This window comes from Theobroma cacao, chromosome 9 (assembly GCF_000208745.1).
Source record: "Theobroma cacao cultivar B97-61/B2 chromosome 9, Criollo_cocoa_genome_V2, whole genome shotgun sequence".
Lineage (NCBI taxonomy): Eukaryota > Viridiplantae > Streptophyta > Magnoliopsida > Malvales > Malvaceae > Theobroma > Theobroma cacao.
The window spans coordinates 14351527-14367937 of record NC_030858.1 but is presented as its reverse complement, the minus strand read 5'-3'; the positions used below and the strand labels follow the sequence as shown (position 1 = coordinate 14367937).

At 33.6% G+C, this 16411-nt stretch overlaps 1 protein-coding gene across 5 annotated transcripts; it reads right to left on the bottom strand.

Moving 5' to 3' along the window:
* On the bottom strand, nt 12109-15395 carry LOC18589323. 5 transcript variants are annotated; one of them, XM_007014235.2, is made up of 4 exons: nt 14025-14070; nt 13415-13653; nt 12911-12961; nt 12200-12826 (listed from the first exon to the last, which is right to left on the bottom strand). In XM_007014235.2, the coding sequence occupies exons 1-4, from the start codon at nt 14053-14055 to the stop codon at nt 12305-12307; spliced, it is 843 nt and encodes a 280-aa protein (XP_007014297.2). In that variant the 5' UTR covers nt 14056-14070; the 3' UTR covers nt 12200-12304. The 5 variants fall into 5 exon arrangements, with proteins under 5 accessions (XP_017982464.1, XP_017982465.1, XP_007014297.2 ...); XM_018126977.1 differs by having other exon boundaries at nt 12200-12823; XM_018126975.1 differs by lacking the exon at nt 14025-14070 and adding an exon at nt 14938-15395 and having other exon boundaries at nt 12109-12961.

Below are 16411 nucleotides of genomic sequence, written 5' to 3'. Positions count from 1 at the left end.
CTTAACAACCTTGGTGGACTCGGTTAGATGCCTCGGCTAAGGTATCCCCGAGGACTAGTTTTTGGCTTGAGCCCTGTTTATAATAAAAGTCATGATCCTTAACAACTGTTTTGGTAAATTACAAATATTTTATGGTTTAAGAAATAAATTAAAAACCTTATGAAATGGTTTGTGATTTGTTGTTTAAACTAGCCTCCATTTTACTCGCCTTTAGATATTTATAATAATGTCTATTTACTAATTGGGATTGCAAAATCTCACCCACCTCCTTTCCAAATATTTCAGGACTGTGGTAGCTTGTAGATACTCAATTTTGCCGAGGATTCCAGTTGACCCCTCTATTTTATAGACAGTAGGTTACTATCACCAACACTTGGTGTATTTATGGGTCACTTGTCATTGTAATTATTTTTGTACATTATAACTTTGTAAATTATTGTATGTATGAATTTATTTTACTTACACGTGTTTTTATAAATATTGTTTTATATAAAAATGCTATATTTTAATCAATATTTTGAATAGTAATATTTGTTTATAAATCTTTTTAAAATAATTTTGTTTTTGATTTACTTGAGCCGAAAACGACTGGTAATTGTTTAAAACGGAATGTTTAACAATGATTACTCACAAGAAAGGAAAGAAACTAATACGTAAGCCTTGCGGGGTTCCGATTGGCATTTTGGGTAATAAGTATAAATCGAGACGTCGCAGCGGTTGTCATGGGCCCGAATGAGGTTTCGGGTCGCGACAAGAACAGTTATGATTTCTATTAATTAATTGTTTAAAGTCATGACCCGCATAGTCTGATGAGGAAATCCTTATTGGAATTGACTTTTTTCTTCACCAACTTGGCCTAACTTCAAAAGACTATAAAAACAACCTTTCGAAAAACTTTAAAAAAAGAAGAGAACGAAACACCAGATTGATAGTTAAGAATCAAGCCACATAGTCATTGAAGCTAAGAAGAATGTGAAGGATTCAAGAAGACTTGGAAGATCAAGATTATAATTCTTGAGTTTTATCTTTTTTATTATTCTTTTATTTTCTTAGTTTGTTTTTATTTTTTAAACTTTATTTGATAATGACGTATGACTTGATGGGGAGCTAAATTGTTAATCTAAGATTATGATTGAACTCAATATGTAGTCTAAATTATTTATCTCTCTTTTACTTATGTTTGATAGATTTAAGTTGTTTTTTTTATTTTATTCTTAATGCTTTGAATTAGAAACCTAGGTTAAACCTTGACGAAGGAGACTTAGGTAGACCTTGAATATAATAACATATGATCGAATACACTTAGTTGATTAGGTGGTTTGATTTGCATATAGGGTAGACACACACTTATAAGCCATATGTAGCCAGGATTAAAGCATGAACTTAATGAGTTTTTCTTCAATTTAATTTGCATAGATATATAGTAAATTAATTGGGAGAGGTATTTTTATGAGATACTTGACAAAGACTTGTAAATAATTTAAGACTCTAGGTTAGCAACTTAATCCATTAAACTGAGTTAAAAGAGAGAGAGAGACAATAATCAGATGAAGTATTAAGGGATATCATAATCTTAGGTCTGGTAGTTAAGTGAGTTTTATTTACTATTTAATTTTAGTTTTAGTTTATTAGTTTTAAGTTTTCTTTTTTATTTTAATTGTTTGGATAAAATTAGGGTGTTATAATTTTAATAGTTAACAGTAAGAATTAAACAAATCTTTGTGGGAACGACACTCTGCTTCATTACTATATTACTTGTTAACGATATGTGCACTTGTGTGAGAAATCAACAACAGCTACTTTTTCAAAATTCAACATGAGTTAACAAAAATTAAAAGACATGTTAGAAACACAAAGAGCTTTCTTTGACAAAAAAGGAATAGGCTATGATGGTACTAAAAAAGAAACTCATTTTAAAAATTTCTTTGTTAAAGAAAGTGAAAAACTTGGCTTATTCACCTAATGCATTTATTGTCATAAAGTATGACATTCAACACATTCTTATCCTTTGAGAACTACCACTTTTAGAGGTAAGAAAATCAAAAGTGTATGGGTTCCAAAAAGAACCAAACCTCCACATGGTAAGGTGGTAAAATTGGAGTGGGTTCCAAAAGGAACCGAAGACACTAACTCATATGGACCTAAGAAAATTTGGGTACCAAAGTCAAATGTTTGAATTTGTTCTTTGTAAGAAGAGCGCACTTGCTTAAAGTCAAGAACACAAGAAAAAGGAAAATGGTATCTTAATAGTGGATGCTCTAGACACATGACCAAAACTAAGGAATTCTTCAAATAATTAAGACCAAAGAAAGGAGTAAATGTAAACTTTGGTGACAACTCAAAAAGTCACATTGAAGGTATTGGTACCATTGATCAAAATTCCTCCTCTCAAATCGAAATACCTTATTTGTAAGTGGTCTTAAACATAATTTGTTAAGTGTGAGTCAACTTTGTGAATAAGGTTTTAGAGTTATATTTGAATCATTAATTTGTCATGTTGTTGATGTTAAAATAAATGAAACTTTATTTGTTGGACATAGATAAGGTAATACATATGTTGTTTTCTTGGATGACTTATCTTCTAACAATATATGTTTTATGGCTAAAAAAAATGAGGATAGTTGGCTATGGCATAGGAAACTAAGACATGCTAGCATGAACACAATTTCAAAACTACTATCTCTAGATCTTGTGATAAGGCTTCCTAAGCAAAACTTTGAAAATGATCAACTTTGTGATGCTTATGCTAAAGGCAAACATAAGAAAAGCTCATTTAAATCCAAAAAGGATGTAACCACTATTAGCGCCTTACAATTGCTTCACATAGATCTTTTTGGACCAACTGAGACCACTAGCTTAGGTTGAAAAAATTATGGATTAGTAATTGTGGATGACTATACTAGATTCTTTTGGGTTTTCTTTCTTGCTCACAAGGATGAAGCTTTAAAAATCTTCACTTCCTTTTACAAAATAGTTGAAAATGAGCAAGGGTACAAAATAACAAAGAACCTAAGTTTTGAGTAACTTTGCGAAGAAAATGGGTATATCCATAATTTTTTAGCTCTTAGGACTCCACAATAAAATGGAGTAGTGGAAAGAAAAAATAAGACTCTAGAAGAAATGGCTAGAACCATGCTATGCAAAAATAATTTACCTAGATACTTTTAGCCAAAGCCATTAATACTTCATTTTATATCATAAATAAAGTAATGGTTAGGCCAACTTTGAAGAAAACTCCCTATGAACTTTATAAAGGAAAGAAACCCAACATTGTTTACTTTCATTCGTTTGGTTGTAAATGTTATGTATTAAACAATGGAAAAGATAACCTTGGTAAATTTGATGCTAAAAGTGATGAAGAAAATTTTCTAGGATATTCTTTGACTTTCAAAGCTTATAAAGTACTCAATAGGAGGACATTAGTTGTTGAAAAATCTATTCATGTATTATTTGATAATTCTAACCCCTCTTCTATAAAGGAAAATTGTGTTGATGATGTAGGTATCTTTCAAGAACAAATTAAAGAACTTGAACTAAACATTGAAAGATCCAAAAACAAGTGAAGAGGCACCACAAAAGGAAGAGCAAAACATTAAACCAATGATTAAAGAATGTGAGCCTAGATATCCAATGGTAAGAAAAAAGGTTAATGAAAGAAAAATCATTGGTGATCCAAATCAAGGGGTAAGAACTAAAGCTAAAGTTCAAAATATTTGTGAATATGTTACTTTTATCTCACAAATTAAACCTAAGAACATTGATGAAGCTTTAAATGATGACTATTGGATAGTAGCCATGCAAGAAGAATTAAATCAATTTGAAAGATGTCAAGTATGGGAATTAGTTCCTAGGCCAAGTGACTACCCAATTGTAGGGACGAAATGGGTCTTTAGAAATAAAATGGATAAAAATGGAACTATAACTAGAGACAATGCTAGGTTAGTTGCCAAAGGATATAGTCAAGAAGAAGGAATAGAGTATGATTGAACTTATGCTCCAGTAACTAGACTAGAGGTAATTAGAATGTTATTAGTCTTTGTGTGCTATATGAACTTTAAGATATATCGATGTTAGGAGTACTTTTCTAAATGAATTAATTAATGAGGAAGTATATGTTGAATAACCTCTTAACTTTGAAAGTCCAACCTTTCCAAATCATGTCTTTAGATCAAGAAAAGCCTTGTATGGTTTAAAACAAGCTCTCAGAGGTTGGTATGAAACATTATCAAATTCTTAATCAAAAATGATTTTAATAGAGGGAAGATTGATAAAACTATTTTTATCAAAAGCAAAGGTAATGACATTTTAATTATGCAAGTTTATGTTGATAATATTATTTTTTATGCTACTAATGAGGTTCTTTGACAAGAGTTTGCTAAGAATATGCAAGAAAAATTTGAGATGAGCATGATGGGTGAGCTAAATTATTTTCTTGGATTACAAATTAAACAAAAAGAAGATGGTAGATTCATAAGTTAAGCCAAGTATATAAAAGATATGCTCAAAAAGTTTGGTATGGATAGCACAAGAACATATCACACACCTATGAGTACTTCAATAATGCTTGATAAGGATGAAAAAGGTATGCTCGTTGACCAAAAACTCTATAGATCTATGATTAGTTCCTTGCTTTATCCCACTACTAGTAGACTGAACATAAGCTTTAGCATTAGTCTATGCGCTAGGTTTCAATCATCTCCTAGAGAACCACAGTTAAGTGTTGTCAAAAGAATTCTTAGATATTTGAAAGACACATCTAACCTAGAAATATGGTATCCAAAGAATTCCACTTTTGATCTCCACTCATACTCGAATGTTGATTTTGGTGGCTGTACAATAGATAGAAAGAACACATCAAGTACATGTCAATTTTTAGGTAGTATGTTGATCTCATGGTTTTTAAAGAAACAAAATAGTGTAGCCCAATCCACTACCGAAGTTGAATATGTGGCTATCGAAAGTTGTTGTGCTCGAGTGATATGGATGAAACAATAATTAAAAGACTATGGACTAGCTATGGAAAGAATTCCCAAAAAATGTGACAATACTAGTGCCATAAACCTCACAAAAAATCCCATCATCACTCTAAGACTAAACATATGCAAATAAGGCATCACTTTATTAGAGATCATGTTCAAAGAAAAGATATTGTCCTTGAATTTGTAGGTACAAATGATCAATTGGCTGACATTTTCACAAAAGCACTTGATAGGGAACGATTCTACCAAATTAGAAGTGAATTAGGTCTTATAAATCCATTACATATAAAAAAAAACTCTAGTTGGTGGCTACCTTTGATTACTATTTTTGCCTACTGTTAGATATGACAAGCATGTATACATCCATATTTTGCACCTATATTGCCATTAACATGCATAGTGTTTCTCTTGCTCCTAGTTACGGATGATGTTTGAAATGACTTCATGCATGAAACTTGAATCTTCTTTGTGTCTATTCAAACCTGCATGTCTATGACACTCTTATGTATGATTGTTATTCAGTTAAATATGTAAACACATCCATATCCATTCCTCTGCATTCATGCCATAACCATCTAATTCTCAAGGTTTGCAGGAGAGTGCTGAGGGAGTCAAATCTTATTTCCAAAATCCTGATTTAATGTCCAAATTTCACTTGCATTGGTTCCAAACTTTGTTTTCAAATCAACAACTCACATCATTTTGGTTATACCAAGTGTCTGGACCAAATCATGATTTTTTTTAATCCAAAATCAATTTGTTCAAGGCTATAGAAGTAAATGTATTGATACGTTAACCCATGTATCAATACATTCAAGAACATGTACTGATACATTTGTCCTTGTATCGATACAATTCGTCCAGTAGTCAAAATTAAAATCCTATGTTACATGTATCGATACATGGGCATATGCATCAATACATGCAAGAACATGTGTCGATACATCATACAATGTATCGAGACATTTCATCCAGTAACTAAAAGCAAAACATTCTGCCACGAATGTGGTAATACACGAGTACATGTATCAATACATTCTAGGGTTTCATGAGTCTGTCAACTCATTCTCTCCCCATTTTCCGACTCTCATTCTTCCAAATTCTCTCAACACCTCAAGCCTTTTTTGTTCTTTTTCATATCTGGTCTGATTAAATCATTTCTAACCACTTTTTATTGATCAAAACACCATTTTTTCCCCCAAAACACTACATTTGACCCAAAATCCCAAAATTCCCATTTTGAAACCCTAGGTTCTCTTTTCTTGAATATTTGAAAATTCCTTGATTTTTTGGCAAAATTGGTCCTAGTACAAGTCCTCCTCGCCATTTTTGACTATTTCTACCAGTTCTTTTTTTCACAAAATCAACACTCTAATGGCCTCTAGACCCAAACACACTAAATCCACCACCTCCTGCCACCAAGTCTCAATCCCAGATGCTTTCACCTCTTTCCAACCACCACCAACACCACGCAACGACATCAGTTCTTTCAAGCAGAACTTTTTTCCCTTCCCTAAAGAGCAAATTCGACAAAGATTACACCAAGTGAGATGTCAAGCCGAGATAGGTAATCAACTTTAACTATCTCAAAAATATTAATTTTCCATATCTTGGTAATTTTCGAGAACTAGGATGGCTCAATTACCTGTCAATGAACTGAATTTACTATGTCGATTTAGTTAGGGTGTTTTACTTTAATGCAATCACAAAATTTCAAGACTACGAGGATAGCGAACCCATAAAACACACTGATAGCTTCTACATCTATGTCATGGGAAAGAAAATCGTGGTCGCCTAACACACCCTAAATTTTGTCTTAAACTATGATATCCGTCAAAGGGATCTAGGCTATGTCGAGGGGGTCCTATCCAATAAGATTTTGTCCACTGTGTACACCTACCCTCCCACTAATGACAATAATATGACTAGTATCAAGAGTCTCTCCTTTTATGATCATATTTTTCACCTTATAATGTCTCATACTTTTCTTCCTCATGACACAAATTACTCCATCGTCAAGAGTGAGGATTCGTATTAAATCCAAGCACCGTGTCAACCTAGTCAAGTTCATACTTGATGATATGTTAAAAACTATAAATAAGTCTAGAAAGACACTTCTCTATGGCCTGGCTATTAGTGCCGTCATTGACTCCATGGGCATCAACACTAAGTGTGACCCACCAAAACATCATGTGGTGCACACGAAAATCAATGAGCATGCCATCAACAAACTTGGATTTGTGTATGTCAACCACCCTTGGGTTTGAAAAACAACCATCTACGAACCTAATATTGTTAAGAATGAAGGAAATGAGGACACATTTGCTGAGCTTAGTGCAAGTTCATAATCCTTAGTGTTGGCCCTAGCTTTCCACCTATGTCCACTGCCTTTGACAATAAGCAAGCCTATTTTCGCATATTATCTTTTATGGAATCTATGGATGCTCGTGTGGTTAACAGGTTGGATGCCTTGGAGGCTCAAAACTGAGAGTTACTTTATTACTAGCAACTACTTAAGGAGCAATTCCAAGCTCACTTTCCACCACCCTCTTCAGCTTCTCACATGGGACATTACCTACTCTCAGATCCTTCTACTTTGCTTGGATTCGATGGCCACATTGTCATGCCATTTTCATCATTATCAATCATTGACATTGTCTTGCATTGTCTCTTTCGGATTTTACGTAATGATGTTAACTTGTCACTAGCGACCAATTTTGGATTGTCTTGTACTTTACACTATTTTATTCTTGTGAACAGCTAATTATGTTAATTCGCAACTTGTTTACATTAATGTTCTCTTGTTTATGCCTTTTTTAATGGTTATTTTTCTATTTTGTTGAGTTATTAGTTCTACTTTTTCCACTAGTTATGTTTTATTCCCTGTCTTTATATTCTGCACTTAGTTCTCTAGTTGTGTATGATGCTATAATAGGATGAAGGTTTGTCATTTTTCACTGGTCTACTTTTACCTTACACTCGGCTTTTCAATCCAATCCGATCTTCTTTTGTTGCTTAATTTTCTTTTTAATATAACAAAACGAGGAAGACTAGGGAGCAAATTTCATATCACTTTCTCATCATGGCAATCAAACGCTAAACTAGGCAAAATGGTAAACATGAAATTTGTAGCCCTATCTCTTAGCTTTCTAATGACTCAAGAATCACATCAATTGAACCTCTAGAATGAAAATTATGCTCAAAATAATAACACATGTACGAGAGAAGCATCGGCCATTCTTGCACTCTTCTTCATCAATTTAAGCCTTTTCATTTGTACACCTACAAACACATAAAACTAATTCAATACTAACTAAACTAAAAGCAATTTAATATAAAACTAAATAAAACAACTTAAATTAAAACAAACCGACGTGATTTAAACTAAACTAAAAAAAACAACTAAAAACACCTAATTCTGAACCTATATCACAAGAAATTAGCCAATTTAGTACTCAAAATGTGACAAAATAACTCTATTAAGTAGAATTATCAAGGGTTTCGCTTGATCCCATAAAAAGCTATTGTGAGGGTTCCACTTGATCCCATAAAAAGCTCAATTCCCTTAATGGATTTGAAATTCCTTGGTGTTTTAAGATAGTAGATGTAGGCACTAGAGAAAGTTGAACTACTATAAAAATCTTGTGTCTTGCTTTTAATCTTTCCACATTGTGATTTATTGCTTGCATTTAGCTTAGAAAAATATTTTACCTTAATTCATTATTTATGCCTTGGTTGAATTTAACTGAAGAAAAATTTTATCTTGATTTGTTACTTGTTCTTTTCAATTCATTATTGAAAACTTGTTTATGAAAATCATACACTTTGTTTTTGATACAAGAAGAAATTTTTGGTCTCCAAAGTTTTGATTTTTATATTTAGTTTTTAAAAGAAATTTTAAATACCAATTCATCCCCCCTCTTGGTATATTGCTTACTAAGACTTCTACACAAACAGATAATTCTTGTCACTTGGCTTTCTAGATTATTCTTTTCACATGAGGTAATCACCCCAACGCTGTAGTAGCATGTGGGATGAGACTTAAATAATCACAAGGTACCAAGTGTTTTGTGATCTCCTTGTCACATGAGATGTAAGCAAAGATGTTAGCAGTGTCACCTTGACTTAGAGTCACGATAAGGCTGGTAAAAGTCGAACATGGACATTACCCACACTCTATGAAGCCAGTCATAACTGAATTAAATCTTAGGAGATTCAATTCAATCCTTTTTGTAGGGATTGGACCGAGATCTATATGATTGTTTTGACGTGACAAACTCTAAGTGGAAAATCCACCATAGCATACATTTCATATTGTATGAGCTATTAGTCGACGGATCGAAGGGAGTGATTAAATAGATTCTTGTTTCATCACTGTGTAAGCCCTAAGGAACTTGGATCTATAATATAAAATTGAGATTTTGGGTTGCTACTTTAGCATGATATTCAAGGTTCAAGAATGATGTGATCTAGTGAAACATGACTAAAAAAGTACTCAAATCTTAATGGATTGGCATGAGTATCCAAGTAAAAGTTATTAAACACCTAACATACATGGTATATAACTCATTGCCGAGTGGTTGTAAAACATTGGTTGTTAGATAAAATCATGAGTTTAGACACATAAAGAGATTCTGCATAACTCTTATGTGTATGAGGGATCAAAGATGCAAAATCTTGTGTGATTAGGATGATTTGGGGTATGTCAAGAACTCAAGCGGTGTTATGTTAGTAAAATGGTAACCTAATATCTCACGTCTCACCAGTACCTTTTTCTTGTTGGTCGCACGTTCCATTTTCCTTGTATGATAGTGGATGCAGGAGGAATTAGATTGAGAGTTGCACACGTTGATGCCAATGTGTACAAGTGGGAGATGTTGCATTTAAATGTGGTGCGTCCATATGGCTTACAACTATGTTAATTATTTATGACAATTAATAAATAAATAATTAATTAATATTAGATATTGCTCTGATATTTCTTAATTAAATAATTGGAAAAACGTTTATCAGATAATTGGGATAGAATATAAATTTGAATTTAATTTGTTTAAATTTAAATATGGATTATCATGTAATTATCCACAGGGATAAAGTTCCCAAGTCAGTTAAGATACAAAGATATTTTATCTTTCTATCCCAATAAAATAGAGATATATTTATCTTTATATAATGAATAAACGTATTGAAATTTTTCTAGAGAGAAAGAAACATCAGTTTTTCAGTAAGTCAGAAAACTACAAAAAAAAAAAAACACACTTCTTGAGGCACCATTAAAAAGGCCTAAGGATTTTGGAACATAAAATTAATCATGGAGGACTCTAGTAGCCGCTCCATAATAACGAGAACAGAGAAGTCATTGTGTAGCTGTTGTATACACATTTGAAACATGGAGAAGAATTTGTAAACCAAGCTTTTTGGTCAAAGAGAGAAAAATTCAACAAAAAGTAGACCCATCTCTCAATAAAAACAAATGAAATAGAAGGAATACTATTAAAACCAACAGATAAAATGGGGTGTCTACACATGTTTTATATTAGACTAAATTGTCAACTTGTTTTAATAAAGCATAAAGTCATCGATTAATTGAAGCCCACTTAATAGAATATTCTAACATTAAAACTATTTTTTTATTTTTATAATTGATTTTAGTTCTGAAATTTTAATTATTGATGTTTAAAACATTATTTGAATTCTGGTTTTATCATTACTTGATTAGATTCGCATGCCTTGTGATTTTATTTTGATATTTTATGTTTTATTTGATAAAAAATTGGTGAAATATGTTTTATAAGCTAATCTTGCTAATTTTTGGACTTTTCTTAATTTTTAAGGATTTTATATTTCTTTCCTTATTCTGATTTTTATGATTCATTATGGATATTATTATCCTAATGCATGTTATTTATAAATTATTTATAGTTTGTTGCTTAGAATGCATGTTTGAGGGTTTATTTTTTATTTTTGCATAGAAATGTATGCTTTGAGATTTTATTTTGATTTGATGCTTAGGAGCATTCTTAGGCTTGTTTGACAGCAAGGTCTATGATTACATTATGCTAATGATTTGTTTATACATTGCTTAAATTGTATTGTACTGAGAAAATTTCCTAGTTACTCTCCTTTATTGTTGTGTAGGGATTGGCTATGTAAATCGGCTTTGGGATCAGTGCATGAACAAAATAATTGAAGTACAATGGCAATATTAACATGAACCTATAATGACAAACATATCCTCAATGCCAAAATTTTTTGATAGAATATTATAACTGTTTAGTTATTTCTTGTCATTACTTTAATAATCATTTTAATAAGTTTTAGTTCAAGTTTTCTCTTATTTGTTTTTAATTTAACCCATGATAAATCATTGCCCGATAAGATGGGCGGTGAGTCATTCACGCTTATTCTGCTTGAACATGCCAGATGAAATGAATATAGATCATTTGCCTACCTGCCGTTAACGAAGATCCAATGCTTGACAACTAAGACCACTGATTACCATCTTGAAACTGGCATGTCGATACAAACTCAAATAACCAAATTTTGTACCAAGATTTTGTTTCCCATGATGTTACGTTCTTTCGCAACAGAATCAGATTTCCTTTGTGCAAACCCCATAAGATATTCGGGACCATACAGTTGTACAGATTTATTGAATTTTAAAGGTAAATAGTACAAACACACACAGAGTTGTTAGACCGACAGTTTTTTCTTTCGTTTTTTCATTTTTTTTTCCTTTTAGACAATACAAAGATCAGTAACCCTCCCCTTGGACTTGAACTGTTATATGTGATCAATGTTGCTAATCATTTCAATTCTACTGTTAGAACTTTGTTTGAAATTAATAATCTTTTACTCGGTGGTCTAATTTATGTGAGGAGTAAATTTATTAGTAGACTCATAGAGAGGATAGCGACACGAATAGGCAGAAGAACATTCCAGCAGCCTTGGTTGCCCGAAAACCTTGGACGGTACAGCCAAATGAACTATTTGCATAGTTGTGAAGCAGAGACATGCGTGGAAATTTGAGCAGATTCTTACCCACTCTCAGTAAATGCCAAATCGAACAAAAACACAATAACAAGCCAATGAATTGGCAAGTTGTTCAAGAAATGCTGTGGATGGCCTATTTACAACTAGCAATTTACACCCCAAACATGGGTGCCTCGAATTGTATTTATTATTAGGTTAAAGTCGGAAAAAGTAAAAATTAGGAATGATCTCAAGTCATGAACCACGTAAATTTGATCAAGGGTCCATGCGGAGTTGGAAAGGATACACACATACAAATTAAGTTAAAAAAAAAATTTGTTTGTTCAACGGTTTCAAGTCCTGTTTATGCTTAAACCTTGGAAAAGCCAATGTGGTCGTTTCCTGTCCTGATCGAATGTTGCGCTAGAACTGCTCATTGGAGTGTTGGGGCCACTGCAATCCTCTCGCCTCTCTGATTTAAACGAAGCCGAAGAATGAAGCTCCCTAGTTTCCTTATGAATTGACTGAGAATTATTACATCCTAATTCTTGGCTATGAGGCTTGGAGTTCGTTGGTGTCTTCTTGCTTGAGCTGCCTCCAATGCTTAGTGTCAGTTCAACTTCACTATCTTCATCGGAGCCTTCGATTCTCATCTGGTTGATTCTGGAGTGCATGAGGGAGCTACGCCCTACTTGGTCTTCATGATCAACGGCGCTGACTTCAGCCGAGATGTCTTCCTCAGCTGGCCTCTCGAGATCAAAGCCCCTTGCAACTTTCATGGTGTCACCAGAGCAACTGCCGCTCCTCTCCCTTGAGCTTGGATCACCTTGAACATGGAAATTGTACCCACAAGTCGTTTGCGCTGTCAACTGCTGCTGGTTAATGAAGTGAGATTGGTTAACATCAAAGCTAGTCATAGGAGTAGTCCAAAATCTATTTTGCTTGATTTCTTTCTTCACCTCATCCATCAGCATCTTTTGGACACTATACAGCCGGTGAAGTTCTCGTACCTGCAATTCCCAGTTTTTTGTTATTTTCTTATTTTGGACCATCACGTTCAAGTGATAAACTTCCTTGACTGTTTGTGATGTTCACTTTTGAGAGATAGGTTTGCTGAAGGGTGAGCAGAATGGTTCTTAAATTATCATGCATCTGCAAATTATGGAGAGATAATGTATGGAAACATCTTGAATGATGGAAAGAAACACTGTGTCTGCAATTTAGCTGGAAACTAATATTTGGTACATATGGGGATCTTGATGTCAAATTATTCAATTATTGAAGAATCGGAATTGCTAGCAGTGTCAAATATTTGCATTTTCTCTGACACATTGGTAATCATAACCTCTGCAGAATGGTCATCTTTACATTTATTTAAGAAAAGAGAGAAATTCTTTAATTTCAGAAAATGCCAATGCAAATATTAATTAGAGTTCGGAACAGAAGTTAATGTCTCCCCATACCTGGTGTTTGAAGGTATCTTCATGCATCTCCATCGTCTTTCTGATGGACTCCATGTTGTGCCTTTCCAGCATCCTGTCCATGCAGCTGCCAGACCTTTCCAATCCAATCTTTTGACAATTCTCCTTCAGCGTTCTTGTTCGGAAATAGTCATCCACGAAATGCACAGTAAAGCTGCAGCTGTTGCTGTTTTGTGAAGTTGCTAACGGATTTACCGCACACTCAAGTTTGGTTCCCATGCCTGAAATTTGGTTTAAACATTAAACTTATTTTAGGCAGTAAATACAAACCTATTATCCAATTACGAGAAAACACACAGAAATAACCCCTTTGGAAATACAGTGCGCAAAGCTGCCACCAGAAGTAGCAAAAAATCATACGAGACAACAATGTTCCTAGGAACCTTTTTTTCTTTGCTTTTTCTTACGACTTTTTTCCTTGTCTCTTCTTTATATCCTCTTTTAAATGGGGTGGGTGTGTGATTCATGAAAAGCCACTACACGGAGGTGGAGACAGAGTCTAGTTGACCCCAAGTCTACGAGTCCAAAGTGACATCTGAGCACCAAAGACTAAATAGTGGAAAGATCTGATAAATCTTGAGTCATCTCCAACCTTGCCAGTTGCAACGAACAAATCCTTGCATCTAGAAAGCGGGGGTGGGGGACGGGGAACTCGTTCTTCAAAATTCACTACAGTTGGTCCTGCATATACTATATCCTAAGTATGTATGGACCGAAACTTTTGTGGTTCCCTTTTGGGGTACCAAATGCAGGCCATATGTAGGAAGGCTGGCTCCCGCACATGAAAAAAGTTGCTTTAATTTTTTTTCTTCTTTTTTTTTTTTCTTTTTGCCAGCAATGAGAGAAGGGGGTACGCTGGAAATTGTTCAGACTTGCATTGGGGAGCTCTCAAAGTGTTCCTGAACAGTACTCAGACAATGAAGAAGGAAGAAAAAGGAAATGGGATGTGGGCAATAAAGCGACCAAAAATGGATTGTGGGTCTCTCTCTCTGGTGCTTCCATCACTAGCCCTAACAGTGGTCTTCATCTTCAAGAAGTTGTTCTCAAAAAATGTCCACTTCTTTTTCTTTCTTTTTTTTGGTTTGATTTGCATACATGATGAAATCTCACTAGAGATGAGGTTAATATGTGTTCAAACTTAGCACAAAGACCTAAAAGGCAATAACAATTATTACATAATTCAACAGTAAACAGGTATGAAAGAGAGATTCAGTTTATACAGTAATTTGCAGTTGAAGAACAATGAGGATACAAGCTTCTGTAGTGTTTCAACTGCAAATTATTATAAAGAAAAAGACCTTCTCTTTCACTTTTAAGCATATGAGAGAATCACTACGCATATGCATAGAAAAATTTTTATACAATACTCAAAAACTGAAACAAAGACAACCATAATTGGCATCAGCTAACCCAATAAAGATTTACACAAGAACACTAACAGCAAAACTCTCCTTCAATCAAAAGGCATATTGGAAGAAGAGCGTTATGTTCCAGGCTAATTTTACCTGCAAGAAAAAGTTGCCGGATTGTGGTTCTCTACAAAGAGGTTCATTGAACATATTTCTCACTCAAGCATCTCTTTTCATCCATAAGTCAATATTGTCGATAAGCAAAAGTCAGGAATACCGAAGAAAAGGAACTAATCACCTCAAAGGGCAACAACCATGACTAATTTTTTTGGTGAAAATGGACGGAGCTATCTAAGTAGTATAACTGTGGCGAAATCGGAAAACAACTGAGCAGGCACCAGCAAAATTATCTCTTGTTATGCCATGGACCAGGTGTTCACTTTCCTTAAAGAAACAACTAGGAGCGCTCTTACTAAAAAAATATAATCATGGTGTTAATAATTCAAGCTTGACAGGCTGTGAAAGAAGGAGGCAAGAAAAAAGCTGGACTAGCAATGTGTTTGTGTGTTGTAATATTATTTTCAGAGAGAGAGAGAGAGAGAGAAAGAGAGAGGGAGAAGGCTGAATATAATATTATATATGATTGTATTGAACATATGGTATTCTATTGTATTGTATTGTATATTTGAGTTGCAAACTGTATTGTGAAGGAAGATCAAAGAATGGGGCCACAGTATTATTATAATAGAAACAAATGACACTCCCAAATATAAGCAAATGTATGCCTGTGAACAAGATATTCCAGACAAGTCTTTGCAGGAAATCAAGATATGCATGAATGATATGTAAAGCGGATGCTTCTTTCTTTCTTTGAACAGTACCAAGTTAATATTTATCCTTTTTATCATGCTTTTTTCTTGGTTTCCTTTTATTCTTATTTATGGAAATTCAATGATTCCCATTTCATTATTCTATATATATATATATATATATATATATAGTGTGTGTGTGTNTTCCCATTTCATTATTCTATATATATATATATATATATATATATAGTGTGTGTGTGTGCGCTCTGATCAACCATATCTAATCCCCTGTTGTGATTGAGATTTTATCTGAGTTCAAACTCAGATATTAGGATTCCATTTACATACTTGTACGTTCTCTTGGCCGTTGCAGCTTTAAATTACTATTGCACATGTCCTTCCATGGCAGAAATATAGCAGTGACACAAAAATGGTCAAAAGTTTACAATTACTATTGTACATGTCCTTCCATTGCAGACCATTGCCTTTCCTCTAAATTACAATTATGAGGGACTTAAATTCTAAATATGTATGCCATTTTTCTCAAAATTAAGAAAATCTCTTCTTATGTAATTGGATGTACTACACTTGAAGAAAGATAGGTTTAAGGACAATTAAATGTATTTTTCTTTTAAAAAGTCGAATTTGACTCCTCTTTCTCCTAATAAAAATAAATTGGATGCTTAAACGCTTATGTATGTCCCTTAACGGTAAGTAACAATGATAAGTTAGGCACATGTCCTCGAAAATCCAATTAAGCCTTATCATTACCCTCTTGTTATGTCTGAATTCCTCCTTGTAAGAACAGACACCAAAAAGTT

Excerpts from the sequence above, each read along its gene's own strand:
- LOC18589323 (XM_018126974.1), bottom strand. The coding sequence starts at position 14,055 with ATGCAAGGATTTGTTCGTTGCAACTGGCAAG. Across the intron at positions 13,654-14,024 it reads TGTTCGTTGCAACTGGCAAG|GCATGGGAACCAAACTTGAG; the intron begins GTTGGAGATGAC and ends ACCAAATTTCAG. Across the intron at positions 12,962-13,414 it reads AAGATACCTTCAAACACCAG|GTACGAGAACTTCACCGGCT; the intron begins GTATGGGGAGAC and ends TGGGAATTGCAG.